The sequence below is a fragment of the Sus scrofa genome, chromosome 1 (assembly GCF_000003025.6).
Source record: "Sus scrofa isolate TJ Tabasco breed Duroc chromosome 1, Sscrofa11.1, whole genome shotgun sequence".
Lineage (NCBI taxonomy): Eukaryota > Metazoa > Chordata > Mammalia > Artiodactyla > Suidae > Sus > Sus scrofa.
In genome coordinates, this window is record NC_010443.5 from 137948807 (window position 1) to 137963536 (window position 14730).

The window sequence follows — 14730 nt, forward strand, 5'->3', positions numbered from 1 at the left end:
TGCAAACCCATCAGTGTTCCTTCGCTCAGCTATGCAGAGAAAACTGGGGTAAATAAAGCTGGAATAAAGCTGGACTCCTCCATCTCCTTCACTCCCCCACATCTGCACAATTCCCAGGCCTGTCACTTTCACTCTCTGCATTTCTATCAAATTTGTCCATGTCTCTCCATTCTCAAGACACCCTTTGAGTTGTGGCTGTTGTCATCCTCCACTGGTCTGCTGCAGCTGTCTCCTGGGTCACCCCCTCCTTATCTCTCTGCCACCCAGCCCATTCTCCATAGAGCAGTGCAAGCCTGCTAGATTCATAGCCTGATGATGTCAACCCCCCTCCTTGAAAACCCTTAGCTGCCCTTAGGATAAAACTCAAATTCCTTACCATGACATTCTATACCCTACCTGAACGATACCCACCTGCAGCCTTCCCATTCCCACTGCCCAGGCATAGGGAGCTTCTTACAGGTCCCCAAATGTGTTAAAACTCTGTCTTGCCTTCAGACCTTTCCATGCACTCTGCTCCAGGACTGGGCCAATCTTCCCCACCTCTCAGCACTGTCTGAAGCAGGCACTGGTTGTCTACTACCTACCTAGCTGTCATGTCTGCTTGGACACCTTATGGGCATCTCAGACTCACCATCAAAACCTGCACTCCCCATCTCTCTATCATGCAATCACACCTGCTCCCTCTGCTGTCCACAGCACAAACCTCCACTCAGGTGTCCAGGCCAGAGACCCAGGGGTCATCTCAGACTCTTCCCCTTCCCTCTTTTCCCTGCATCCATTCAATCTCCATATCTCATAAATCCTGAGTCTCTGTCAATACCCATCTGCTTCTCTTCATCCTTACTAACATCACCCTAGCGTAAGCCACCATCACCTTCAGCCTTCACTGCTTCACTCCACTTCCACTCTTGGCACATCCTCCTGATCTACTCTCTACATATCAGCCAGAATAATCTTTCAAAAAATACTAGCTTCAAATCTGGGCTATGCCATTTATTGGCTGTGTACTCCTGGGCCTATTACTCAACCTTTCTAATTCTTGACTTCTTTGTCTACAAGTTGGTAAAAAAAAATATGTCACAGGGTGGTAATAATATTTAAGGGAGATAATCAAGAGGAAGTGAGAAAATCGGACACTCTAATAAACCATGTGGGAGTATAAGTGGTTACACAAATTTTAAAATACAATAAAGAACTCTCAGTACCATGTCATTACATCTCATTTGAAAGGAGGAGTGAGTTAGTCTATATTTTACAACTTTAATAGGGAAAAATTCTCAGATAACATTTTAAAACATGCTTTCAGCAGATGATACTCTACAAAAACATCAAACTGACTGTGATGATTAATTTTATGTGTCAATTTAGCTAAGCTATTGTGCCCAGTTGCTAGGTCAAGCACTAGCCTAAACGTTGCTATGATTGTGTTTTGTAGATGTGATTAACACTTAGACTTTGAGCAAAGGAGATTGCAAAGAATGAGTCAGCCTCATCCGATCGACTGGAACGTCTGAAAAGCAAAAGGCCGAGGTTTCTGGTGAAGAAGGAATTCTGCTTTAAGACTGTAACAAAGAGATCCTGCTCTCATTTCCAGATGGCCTGCCCACCCTATGGATTTCAGACATGTCAGCTCCTATAATTATTAGAGCCAATCCTTTAATCTCTCACTTTCTATGTATATATCTTATTGGTTCTGTTTCTCTGAAGAACCCTAACTGATACACTCACAGAGGAATCTTTTAATGATAAAGTAGATCAGCAGCTAACAGATGACAACTCTAAATGACTTTGGGTAAAGACTGTGGAATGCAGTAGAAAGGAACCGTGATTGGTTTGATAACATAAACTCTGCATAAAGAATAAAGAAACTCTGGAAAACAAGATATAAATTATGCACCTACTATGAGAAAAGCCACCTTCAGGAAATCTTGGGCTGTTTGTGGAACATGCGCTGGTAACAGAGGACCAATATCCCACACTCACCCACTTGGTTCTATACACAGATGTTTATGGAACCTCCACTCCAAGCCAAGTGTTGTACTCACATAGAGCATACAGCAAAGCCAGGCATTCCTAGAGCTGCCAGTCCACTTGTATCTGTGAAAATCAGTGGATCAGAATAGCTTTGGTGGCTAGTATGTTGCATGCAGCTTACCTGTAAAAAGTGGTTGATGGACGCTTCGTGAAATCCCAGGGCTTGTTCTACACCTGCCAGTTCCCTCAATATTGGTACACACTCAAGACTCTTTTCACCTTTACTGATCTTAATATATTCTAATGCCTCTTGGTAGTGGGGCAGAGCTTCTTTTGATTTTTTCTGACCTTGGTATACCCTAAAAAATCAAAGACATTATTTTTAAAATAATTGAAGTAGAAAATAATGACAATAATAGATGGATTTAGCTCTTTGCCTTCTGTTGCCCACAGTAATTTCCTAGTGAGCTAAGCATTTCTTTCCTCCAAAGAGCAGCAGGGCACAGTGGTCAAGAGGATAGACTCTGGGATAATCAGTAAGGCTCAAATCCTGGCTCCACCACTTACAAGATGCATGACTTTCAAGGCACTTGACAGTTTCGCATCTATAAGATAAGAATAATAACAGCGCCTACTTCATTGGGTTATTATAAGATTAAATTAGTTAATATTCATGTAAAAAACACCTAGAATAGTCTCTGAAACAGAATGAGTGCTGTGTAGGTGTTGGTTTAAAAAGTATAAAATATTAAAATAATCATAATAATAAAAGATGCCAAAAGGATGATAACTGATCTGTTGAGAAATTATAGAAATTTCCCAGTTTGGTGAGGGTGTGAAGCACTCTGATTAACTGCTGGGAAGAATATAATTTGGGCACAAACTTTTCTATATTAAAATTATACATATGTATGTATACATATATTTCTGCTAATTGCACTTCAAGTAGTTTATCTTGAAGCAATACTCTGGCAGGATAAGAAGATAATACACATAAGAATGTTTACCTAAGGATTCTTTCTAGCAGTGGAAAAGTATAAAGCACTTAAAATACACCAATAGGTGATAATCCAAATGGATTACAGTAAGTACATCTACACTGTGGAATGCCATTAAAGTTAAAGTTAATGTTGGTATGTACTCATCAACACAGAAGTATATCCACTATATACTCTTCAGTAAAAAGGCAGATTACAAAAATACTGTGCACAATGTTATGCATGTGAAAATTTTGTATCTAATGTATATGTACACATATGCATAAAGAGATATCTAAATGTCACTAAAATGTTAGCAATAGTTATCTCTAAGGAGTTGATTGACAGTAATTTTATTTTCTTGTTTATGCTTTATACATTTCCCAATTTTTTCCATAAAAATATATACTTTTACATCCAAAAAAATGTTAATTTAAAAATTATAAGTAAAGGTGGCAGTGGGAAAATATTCTCACAGCTTCCTAGGATAAGATTCTTTCATATAAAAAAACATATATATTGTTCAGCAAAGAGACATTTAAAAAAAATCTTCTCCAAAATACTTGTGACGGCTATTTGAAACTTTTTTCCATGGAAAAATTTTACGTATAAAACCATAATGAAAGATATCAACCTTTCCTATGCATCTCTCTATCCCAGAATCTTTACTACAAAATGGCATCTGGTACACAAATTACCCAAAAAACTGAGACATGATGTGAGAAAATGACTAAGAGACCACACAAAAAAGGTCTTGTTTTCAACTCAACTGCAAAAAAATTAATGAAAGAAACTTCAATTAAATAGAGAGGGGAAACCAGCAGGGGGAGCGCTCCAGCCCTGCTGGGACAGCAGAGCCCATCAGGAAGAGCTCAGCCAAAGAAAAGCCATGGCCTCTGTGCACTGTGGCTCTCCCAAATCCGTTCCGCTCTATAAAAAGCATTCTCCTTCCATTGCCATGTGGGGACTTGCCCATGGCTTATCACAGTTGCAAATCCCAAATTGAAATTTTCTGCTGATCCTAAAGGAACCCCTCCCACTTTCCTGGAGAAATAACTGGCAGCTTATTTGTTTTAGATCAAACATAATCATTGGATATTTTTCACAACTATTTTTGCTCTTCAATACATTTCAAAGGAATTGACTAAGAGAAGCAGAGCTACTTTTCAGATCTGTGGCCATAAAGAAATAAAATGCTCACTGAAGAGCTTATGAACTGGGATACCCCATATAATCTTAAAGAGGTTTAAAACACAAGAGGTTGGAGTTCCCGTTGTGGCTCAGTGGTTAATGAACCCAACTAGTAACCATGAAGTTGCGGGTTTGATCCCTGGCCTCACTCAGTGGGTTAAGGATCTGGTGTTGCCATGAGCTGTGGTGTAGGTCACAGATGCGGCTCGGATCCTGCGTTTCTGTGGCTCTGGCGTAGGCCAACGGCTACAGCTCTGATTAGACCCCTAGCCTGGGAACCTCCATATGCTGCAAGTGTGGCCCTAGAAAAGACAAAAATACCAAAAAGAAAAGAAAAAAACAAAAAACACAAGAGGTCAAGGATTTGTTCTTGGACCAAGAAGGGTCCAGGCTGTAACTTGCAGCAGCTCTAATACTGGAAAGGAAGAGATTAATAGGTGACCTAGTAGTATTGGACTTGCCTTATAACTCTTAATGAGCCCAGAATGTAGTGGGTAGTAATGAGCTTTGTAAGTAAGTATCATATTTTATATTTGAAGAGAAAACCCACTAGTATCTATGATGACAGAAAGAAGTTTTTAAACATATGGTTGGTAACAAATCACTTAGCCAAAGAATTAGATTCCTGGTAGACAAAGATTAAATAACTGAAAACAGGAGTCAGTAAACCATAGCCTATGGGCCAAATCTACTTATTGTATGTTTTTGTAAATGAAGTTTTACTGACAGCCAGGCTCACTTGCTTACATATTTTCTATGGTGGCTTTTGCACTGCAATGGCAGAGTTGAATAGCTGCAACATACACTATATGAGGTACAAAACCTAAAGTATTTACTGTTTGAGTCTGTACAGAAAAAAGTTGGTAAACCAACCTCTCATCTAGAATCTAGAGGAAGTTATATACTTTCAAAATGACTTTAGATTTTTTTCCTACCTAATTTAGTCTAGAGAACACAGACAATGCCATAGATATTTGAGCAGATGTAAAAATTCAACTTCCTTTCTCATGTTCATAAATGATGAAGAGTGTACCAAGGACATAAAGAAGAGGCTCTTTGTCTCCAAGGCTGCTGGTAAAAGTCATAGAAGAGTAATAAAGTCAATGCAAATGCCACGATGATTTCATTTGGGCAACAACTTTAAAATAAAACAATATTCAAAGCTTAGCAATCAAGCTCACAAATGAGAAAAAATAGAAAAGTAAACAACAAGGCATAAGTTAATTGATATAGCAACAATTCTTCCTTTCCTGAAATAGAACACTAAAGAAAAGTATTTTGTGTGTGTGTGTGAGAGATAGTTGATACGAGGGACGACACGCAGCCATCTAACCATCTTAACCAGAAGCAGAGCACATCACTCCAAGTAAACACCACTGCCTCTTTTCAAGTATGAAAAAGTCATCCTTCAAATACGTGACTCTCACAGAAAATTTTATAGAAAAGAATGAGAGGCAGGGCAATCAGTTACAAGTACTGCAACAGGAATAGAAAGCCCAAACTACAGTTTGAGCATCCTTACTTACCAGGCGACACAATCTTGGGCAAGGACAAAATGTTTCTGTACCTTGGTTTCCTCATTTGAACACTGATGTCCAATAGTGTTCAGATGAGGAAACTGTGAGAGCCAAGTAGTATGTCTGAAAGCACTTTGCAAACTAAAGCAAGCCAAACAGATCAATATTAAATGCCTCTATGTAATCAAAATTTTTACTCCTTCCCCTCTCAGCCTGAAGTCTTTATGTTCAAGTTTTCCCATTGTGGCTCAGCGGAAATGAACACTCATGGATGCTTTGCTCAGTGGGTTGGGGAACCCACGTTGCTGTGGCTGTGGTGTGGGCCAGGGGCTGCAGCTCCAATTCAACCCCTAGCCTGGGAACCTCCATATGCCATGGGTGCGGCCCTAACCCCCCCCACACAAAAAAAGAAAGAATGAGGCCAAAGACCACACATTATATGGTTCCATTTACATGAAAAGCTCCTAGCAGGCAAATCCATACAGATAGAAACAGATAGAAAGTAGATTAGTAGTTGCCTGGGGGAACCTGAAAATGGGGAGAGACTGCTAATGGAATGAAATGTAAAATTGATTGTGTGGTTTCATATTAAAACCCATCAAATTATATACTTTAATTGGGTAAACTGTATGGTCTGTGAGTTTTATCTAAATAAATGTTGTTTTTGAAAAGTTTGTGAACATTTGGAAGCAAAAGTAATTATATATGAGACTCAGGGATAGCCGTAAACTTGGGTATTTCTGTTTAAACAAACAAACAAAAACCTGTCATGATAATTATAAAACAAAATAATAATATTTCAATCTTAATATAATCTGCAAGCCAGTATTCATTCCTAATTACTCATTTAAAGCAGGTCAGAAAAAGATATGTGCTCTGATTCCACACTATTGTGTCTCACTGGATGATCCTACCCACTGTTTTAGGGAGCGATGTCAGAAGAGCAGAAGATGCTGTGGGTCCTGTGCACCCGACTCTCCACACAGTGGGCATTCCCAAGGGGCGGCCAAAAATCAAGCCTGGGCACTGAGCCACCTGTCTCGCTCTAAGCTTCTAGAGCTATAGGCATGTCTCCTGATGAACTCTAGGGCCTGGAGGTCCCCCAGGGAAAGCCTAGGTCTATGAAAAATATAATCTTTTGTTGTTTGTTTGTTTATTTGTTTGTTTGTTTTTTGTTTTTTTTTTGCTTTTCTAGGGCCACACCCAAGGCATATGAACGTTCCCAGGCTAGGGGTCGAATCAGAACAGTAGCTGCCAGCCACAGCCACTCAGGATCCGAGCCGTGTCTGCAACCTACACCACAGCTCACGGCAACACCAGATCCTTAACCCACTGAGCAAGGCCAGGGATTGAACCCGCAACCTCATGGTTCCTAGTCAGATTCGTTAATCACTGAGCCAAGATGGGAACTCCAAAAAGTATAATCTTAATGAGATAGCAGTAAATTCACAGAGAGAAGAGCCACACAAAAATATTCTGAATAAAATATTCTGATAAATAAATTATACCATAAGTCTAAATATGTTAATATTTTTCACATCATGACCCCTGGAGAACACAGATGTGGAAGAATGTAGAAATAGGTGATAAACCTACAGTTTTTTTTCCCTTTGGCTGATTAATTCGAGCCAATGAACTATGGTTAAGAAAATTAGCCTGACAACTGATGAGTTACAGGAGAAAGGTAAGTTCAACACAGCTCCCAACTTTATGCAGATTAACAGAATTCACAGTGTGACAAAGAGGGGCTGGGATGGAAAGGCCAATCTTCCAGCACCAAGCTGAGTGAAGCATACCAAGCTACCTCAGGGATAGTGCTGGCATTCTTGTCCAACACTAAGGACCTCAGACTCCCACCTGCAGGGCCAACTCTGCACCCACAGACTCCTGCTCCTCCCTCGGTACCTAAATCCTGATGGACACTGCCCAAGGGTGAAAGTGAAAGCTTCAATTCCCCACATCCTGCTGGCCAAACTGTATGCTTGGCTACGAGGCTGCACCCACCTGTAGGAAAGAAGACTTTTTTCTAATTCTCACCAAGGCTCTGTCCACTCATTCAGCTGTGTACAAATGTGGTGCAGAGGTGGCAGTGGCTCTGCTGGGACCCTAGTGTGCTTGGACTTGATGAGTTCAGATGACTCAAAAGAGTCATCTACACCTTCCTGTTTGGCTGCCTTGTTGCCAGTTCCCTTTTAACCCCCCAACTGTATCATGTCTACCTTTCCTCCTTTGGGTCTTTGCTGGTCCTTCTATCTGGAATGTTCTTTCTTTCTTCCATCTCTGCCTGGCAAACTGCCATTCATCTTCCTATCATTTCTCTTCGAGTTTTAGCTTAGCCATCTCCTCCTTCACACAGCCTTCCCTGCCAGGGCCAGGACTAGGGTGAGACCAGTGAGACACCCAGCACACACCATTTAAGAAGGCACGCACTCTCAGGTGTGGGCAAGTACAAGGTCAGCAATAAAAGCGAGCATCTCCTTAAATGGTGTGGCCTGGGCACTTGGCTTCCTCATCCTAGTCCTGGCTCTGTCCCCTGAAGTCCTAGGCTGCGTTGGGTGCCTCTGTGAACATTTGATCATGCTCCCATAGAACTGTGAAGCTCCCTACTCAGGACGCCTCTTTCACGTTGAATGAAAACCACCTGGGGACTTGGCACCAATCCCTTTAGTGCAGGGCTCGGAGAAGTCAGGGTTCAAGGATGATGCATTCACCCTGGCATCCCAGCACCCTCCAGTGTCTGGGACATGGGGGGGAGGTGAAGAGGGAAGAGGAAATAACCTGCAGATCCACTGGCCTAGAGACTTTGAAGCTATGGGTCATACCTTAATTTTCACAGACTCCAGAATAAATGTTAGGAAAAAAATCAAGAAAGGAACATATTTTCACACTGATTTGGAAGCAAATATATTACAGACTATTGTTCTAATTAAGGGTTTGAAAAATTATTGAAATTATATAAAAAGTAGAATAAAAGAAAAATTATAAGAACGTAGCAGGGGTTGAATTGTGTTCCCCCATCCCAAATTCATATGTTGAACTCGCCTTTAGTACATCAAAAACTTTATTTGAAGATAGCATCATTGCAGAGGTAGTTAGTTGTATTAAGACGTCACACTGGGAGTTCCCGTCATGGCGCAGTGGTTAACGAATCCGACTAGGAACCATGAGGTTGCGGGTTCGGTCCCTGCCCTTGCTCAGTGGGTTAATGCTCCGGCGTTGCCGTGAGCTGTGGTGTGGGTTGCAGACGCGGCTCGGATCCCGCGTTGCTGTGGCTCTGGCGTAGGCCTGTGGCTACAGCTCTGATTCGACCCCTAGCCTGGGAACCTCCATATGCCGTGGGAGTGGCCCAAAAAAATAGCAAAAAAAAAAAAAAAAAAAAAAAAAAGACGTTACACTGGACAATATGACTTGCATCCTGATAAAAAGGAGAAATTTGAACACAGAGACACACCAAGACAATGCCGTGAGAACATAAAGGCAGAGACATCGCATAAAGGGGTGACGCATGAGACAGGGGACACCAAAGGTAGCCAGAACAGCATCAGAAGTTAAGGGAGAAGCGTGGCACACTCGCCCTCAGTGTCCCCAGAAGGAAGCAACACCACCCACACATTCCTCTCAGACATCCAGCCTCCAGCACCGTGAGAGAGTAACTTTCTGCTATTCAAGTCCCTTACTTGGTGGTACTCTGTTATGGCAGCCCTAAAAAACTAGTGCTCAACTCCTGCTGGCTGACTCCTGCCCAGTGATTTTCCTTTCATCAGCACCCTAACAGATGAACACTGGGTGTACTCACCTAGGGCAGCTATTTAGATATGGAAGTACCAATTCTTCTTTTTAAAATCACATTGTGCTCAAGTCCCAGTGGTAACTTGCCATTACTTCACTGCCTGGAAATTTAGTTTGTATATCTTTAGAAGGAGACCTGGAAGCAGGAAAATTCAGCAGGAACAAAAACAGGGCTTTCACTGACCATAGTTTTGCCTTTGCTACAAAAGTGTCCGCATGAGGGTGCAGATCTCATGAACTCAGTGACATCAAACAAGCTGTTGGCAGGGTGTCCAGCCCTGAAGGAACGCAATCATGCATAAAGCATCCAGACATAAAGGTGACCTGTTGACATCTCTGAACTCTCTTAAGTTTAAAAGATTTTTGTCAGCCTATTATTGGCCTCACATTTCAAATCCTACTGAATTCTTCAGAGTCTGAATCCTGCTTTCACCTGCAGCTAAAACTGTTATTCAAAGGGAAAAAATTTAGACCCCTCACCCTGTGTACACAAAAGTTCCAAGTGACTTAGAGACCTAAATTTAAAAGCAAAACTTTCAGAACAAAGGGTGGGGAAAAAAATGTAATTGTAATGTATACATGTAAGGATAACTTGATCCCCTTGCTGTACAGTGGGAAAATAAAAAAAATAAAATAAAAAAAATAAAAGCAAAACTTTGATATGTTTGAGAGAAAATATATGGAAAAGTAACTCCATGACTTTGGGGTAGGGAGGGACCTCTTAAATAAGATAAAAAAAAAAAGTAAAAATCAAGAAAAAAGGTAGGTAAATTTGGTCACTTTGAAAATAAAAACTCCTGGTTCCCATTGCGGCTCAGCGGGTTGGGTCTCAGTGAGGATTCGGGTTTGATCCTGGCCTTACTCAGTGGGTTAAGGATCCAGCGTTGCCACAAGCTGCGGTGTAGGTCACAGCTGCAGCCTGATTTGACCCCTAGCCTGGGAACTACCATGAGCTGCAGGTGCGGCCCCATAAAAAGAAGAAAAAAAATGGATAAATAAAAACTCCTGTGCATCAATATTCATCATAAAGAAAGTGAGAAGGCAAACTACATGTTGGGAGTACATATGACATATGTAACCAACAAATAACTTGTCCTCAGAAACATGAAGAAAGTCTACAAGCTAATAAGAAAAATGCAAATATCTGAATTAAAAATGAGTGAAAGATGTGAACAGACATTTCAGAACAGGAATTCCAAATGTCCAGCAGATGTAAGAAAAGATATCAGGCCTCACTATCAGGAAATACAATTAAAGAAACTATATGATTGGCAAAGATAAACCTCTGACAATATCACGTATTGACAAGGATGTGGAGTAATGGGAGTTTACATATTCTGCTGGTGAGGGAATAAACTGGTGGAAAGCATTTTGCAAACCCAGTAAAGTTGATAGTGTGGATACCTGTCAATTAAGCAATTCTACTCCTGGGCATATACCTCAGAGACAATCTTGTACATGTGCTCAAAGAGACATGTACAAAAATAATCATGCAAATAGTATTTATAACAGCGAAAAATTGGAAGTAATTTACATGTTCACCTTCATGAGAAAGTATAATTAAATGAGAGGAAAATCAGATGGATTAAATATAATATGAAGGTTTAAACTGACATGGATACATCTCAAAAATAGAAATGTAATGGGGAAAGAAATCAGCTACAGAAGGAAATACACATATGAAGTAAAAATGAAAAATAATGTATATTTTTATGGCTATACATGAATACATTTAGAGATATGGAAAACACTAAATTCAACACAACAACTGCCAGTAAGTGTGGAGAAGAAAACAGGATTAGGAAGAATGCTTACCAGGTTTCTATTTATCAGAAATGTTCTATTTTGAAGTTGGATACTGTGTACATGAGCATTTGCATAATGGTACCTACAGTTTTATATGCCTGAGATATTTGGTTAAAAAGATGAACAAATACAACACTCTACTGTTTAGTGCGTACAGAGAATGGGGCACTTTCTATCCTCACACTGTGAAGTTGCTGTTGCTTGCTATTCTAGGGTCCTGGAACTAACCAGCCAGAAATGGAGACTATCAAGCTAATGCAATCTACAAGGCATGAAGCTTCTGCAGCTCACTAAGGGTACAATGTTCACATAAAAGAAAAGACAAAATAGAAAATAAAATTACTTTAGCTTCATGATACATTTAGTAAAAAAAAGGAATTGAGGGAGCACTACATCAGGAAATAACTAAATTATAGTCTTAACCTCCATTCCCAACTCCTTTAACATCAGCCAATTTCAGGCAATCTTGTCTGTCTGCATTTGCTCATAAGTAATGTGTGGGAGAGCAATCTCTTCTCTTTTCCCTTCCTATCACCTGCCAGGATGCTTTGAGGATTGATTATCTAGGGTGCCCATAATGTGTTTGGGTAGATTTAGCAAACACACTAGACAGATGAAAAGACAGAGAATTCTCAACGACACAACGTGGCAGTATGTTAATTTGGCAGGTCCACAACTTAAAACCACGGCATATTTTATTGAATGAAAATACATCCACAGTAATTCTACAGAGCACATGACGAGACACTATCTCATTTCAGATGAGATTCAGAAGATCCCACAGGGATGGAGACATGTTTTAATATGCAACAAACAAATGCAATCTCCTCTGGTATTACTAAGGTAACAGAAGGTCTCCTTTTAAAAGCTCTAGACTTTGACAGGAATATGAGCACTAGTGAAACACACAGGCTATGTGGGAATGTTCCTGATGATCACAACCTGATGAAACATCAACCTTGAGAGAGGATAAGCAGGATTTCCTAGAGTCAGAATGAGAAAAGGTTTACATCTGTGGCTCTCTCCCATCTGGCATGTACAGGTAAAGGCTGTGCTCCGGAGAGGTCATTGTCAGGGTTCTGCTTAGCACTAGCCAGTGTGACACTAGAGTTTGACAGACATGGTCCTGCTTGGCCCCTTCCCAGTGGTGTGACCCTGGGAAATGACCTCACTTCCCTTGGCCTCAGTTTCTTCATTTGAAAAAGGGACTATGACTTATTCTTCCCTTACAGGGAGGACTACAGATTAAACGATGAGATGAGGTCTGCAAAGCACTTAGGAAGGGCCTGACACAGAAGACGGTCAGGAATTGCTAGCTAGTAAAGCTGCTTAAAATCATTATTATTAAGTGCAGTTGTTTAGGGAAATGTATATTATATAGATAGGGTGTTAGAAAAGGGAAAGACAAAAAATGCAGTGCTCTAAAACAATAACGCTATACGGAGAAAATGAAACCACTAATTCAAAATGACACATGCACCCCAATAAACAGCAGCATTATTTCCAACAGCCAAGACATGGAAACAAACTAAGTGTCCATCAACAGATGAATGGATAAAGATGTAGTCTATACATACAATGAAAAATTCTATACATACAATGAAAAATTCCTCAGCCATAAAGAGGAAGAAAATTCTGCCATTTGCAACAGTGTGGATGGATCTAGAGATTACTATACTTGGTGAAATAAGTCAGAGCAACACAAACACTCTGTCATCACTTATATGTGGAATCTAAAATTTAAAGGAATCAAATGAATATAAAAATCAGAAACAGACTCAAAGATATAGAGAACAAATTAGTAGTTGTGAGTGGGGAGAAGGGAAGGGGGAGGAGCAAGATAGGGGTATTAGATTAAGAGATACAAACTACTATGTATACAATAAACAAGCAACAAGGATATATCATATAGCACAGGGAAATACTGCCATTATTTTGTAATAACTTGAAATGGGGTATAATCTATAAAAATATTGAATCACTATGTTGTACACCTGAAGCTAATGTAATATTACAAATCTACTATACTTCAATAAAAAAATGAAATGGAAAGAGTAAAGCTTTAGAGGATTCAAGTAATCAAAGTAATCCGTGCTAGGAAGTTTCCTGCTTCCCCACATTTAAAAAAATCAGATTTTGCATAAGTTAAGAACACATCTTCAATCACAGGAATACAGGATGAGGAAGAGTGCCAGGAAAAATCAAATGATTTCCTTCTTTGTTAAATAAGCATAAAGCATTCCAGGCACACAGCATCCCATGGGAGGATCTAACAGGAGAAACATCCATGGAGAACAGTGGGTGCTTCCCCGGAGCAGGAAAGGGAGAAGCAGGACTTTGAGCACATGAGCATTTGTCAGAGCATCTATGCCTGAAAGATAAAGGCAGAGAAAGTGATTCTTTAAGGAAACACTTTCTTTAAAGTTATAGAGGTGCAGCTAAGACACCAAGGACCTCCAGGTGATGGCATTAACTAAAATAAATAAATAAATAAGTAAGTAAATAAATAAATAAAAGCTGAGTAGAGCAGCAAAAGTTAGATTTGGAGATTACCAACTGAATCAATTTAGGGAGGACTATGATAAAGGGAAAGGCTATTACTGAAGTCAAAAATTCACAGTAAAAGCCACTGGGAATGCTTTACAGGGAAGCATATGGAATTAAGCAGAATTCCACATCCCAATGAGGTGATGGCAGGTAGACACAGACATTGTCCCACTTACCACTCTTTTCTCTATTACTTTCTACCCTCTCCCAGGGGGTACTGGCTAAGAGAGAAACCTCCCCCATGTTCATTCTTCTGTGGAAACCTTGCATGAGAATCACTTTCCAAATCTTGTGACTATAATGAATCTACAGAAAGCAAAACCAAGAAACAAGCTCAAGCTTCAAACACACATATACATGTATATGTGCATATGTACACATATCGGCACACAGATAGATACACATCTGAGTTTTAGCTTAGGTGGCTCATGAGAGCAAAGACAACAAAACAAAACAAAACAAAACAGCCTTCTCAGGTCATAGGAAAAAAAAGTACAGGAAAGAATATTGCGAGCCAGGGCAGTCAGCATCTTAATCTGCGATGTAGGAACTACATGCTTCGAAGTCAAATCATTTCCAGAATGAAATGGCAGAAAGGAAAATGCTCAGTTAGACAATAACGGTAATAATAGCTACTTTTGTAAGGGCTACCAGGTACCCGATGCATTAATGCAGGGTACATTTGACTGTCACAACAATGCTCTGGGGGCTGACAGGAGAGTGCAGGATCTACTTAGGGTCCTACCGCTGGGAAGGGAGAATGGACACTGACATGAACCCAGGGCTACCTCACTCCAAGGCCAGACTGTCCGCTATACCATGGCACATTCCTTAGAGATTCCAGATTCCTGGAAAGTGTCTTGTTGATCCTCTGAGGAGGGTTTACTTGTCACAGGCACACTTGAGAGCTGGTTCAGCAGAGCAAGCAA

At 40.4% G+C, this 14730-nt stretch overlaps 1 protein-coding gene across 6 annotated transcripts in view; it reads right to left on the reverse strand.

Moving 5' to 3' along the window:
* TTC23 (tetratricopeptide repeat domain 23) overlaps nt 1-14730 on the reverse strand; it is a 126305-nt gene that overhangs the window by 77910 nt on the left and 33665 nt on the right. For all 6 annotated transcript variants that reach the window (XM_021098378.1, XM_021098398.1, XM_013993223.2 and 3 more), the window contains exon 6: nt 2156-2333. In XM_021098378.1, coding sequence (XP_020954037.1) covers nt 2156-2333 — 178 coding nt within the window. The remainder of the gene's footprint in view (nt 1-2155; nt 2334-14730) is intronic.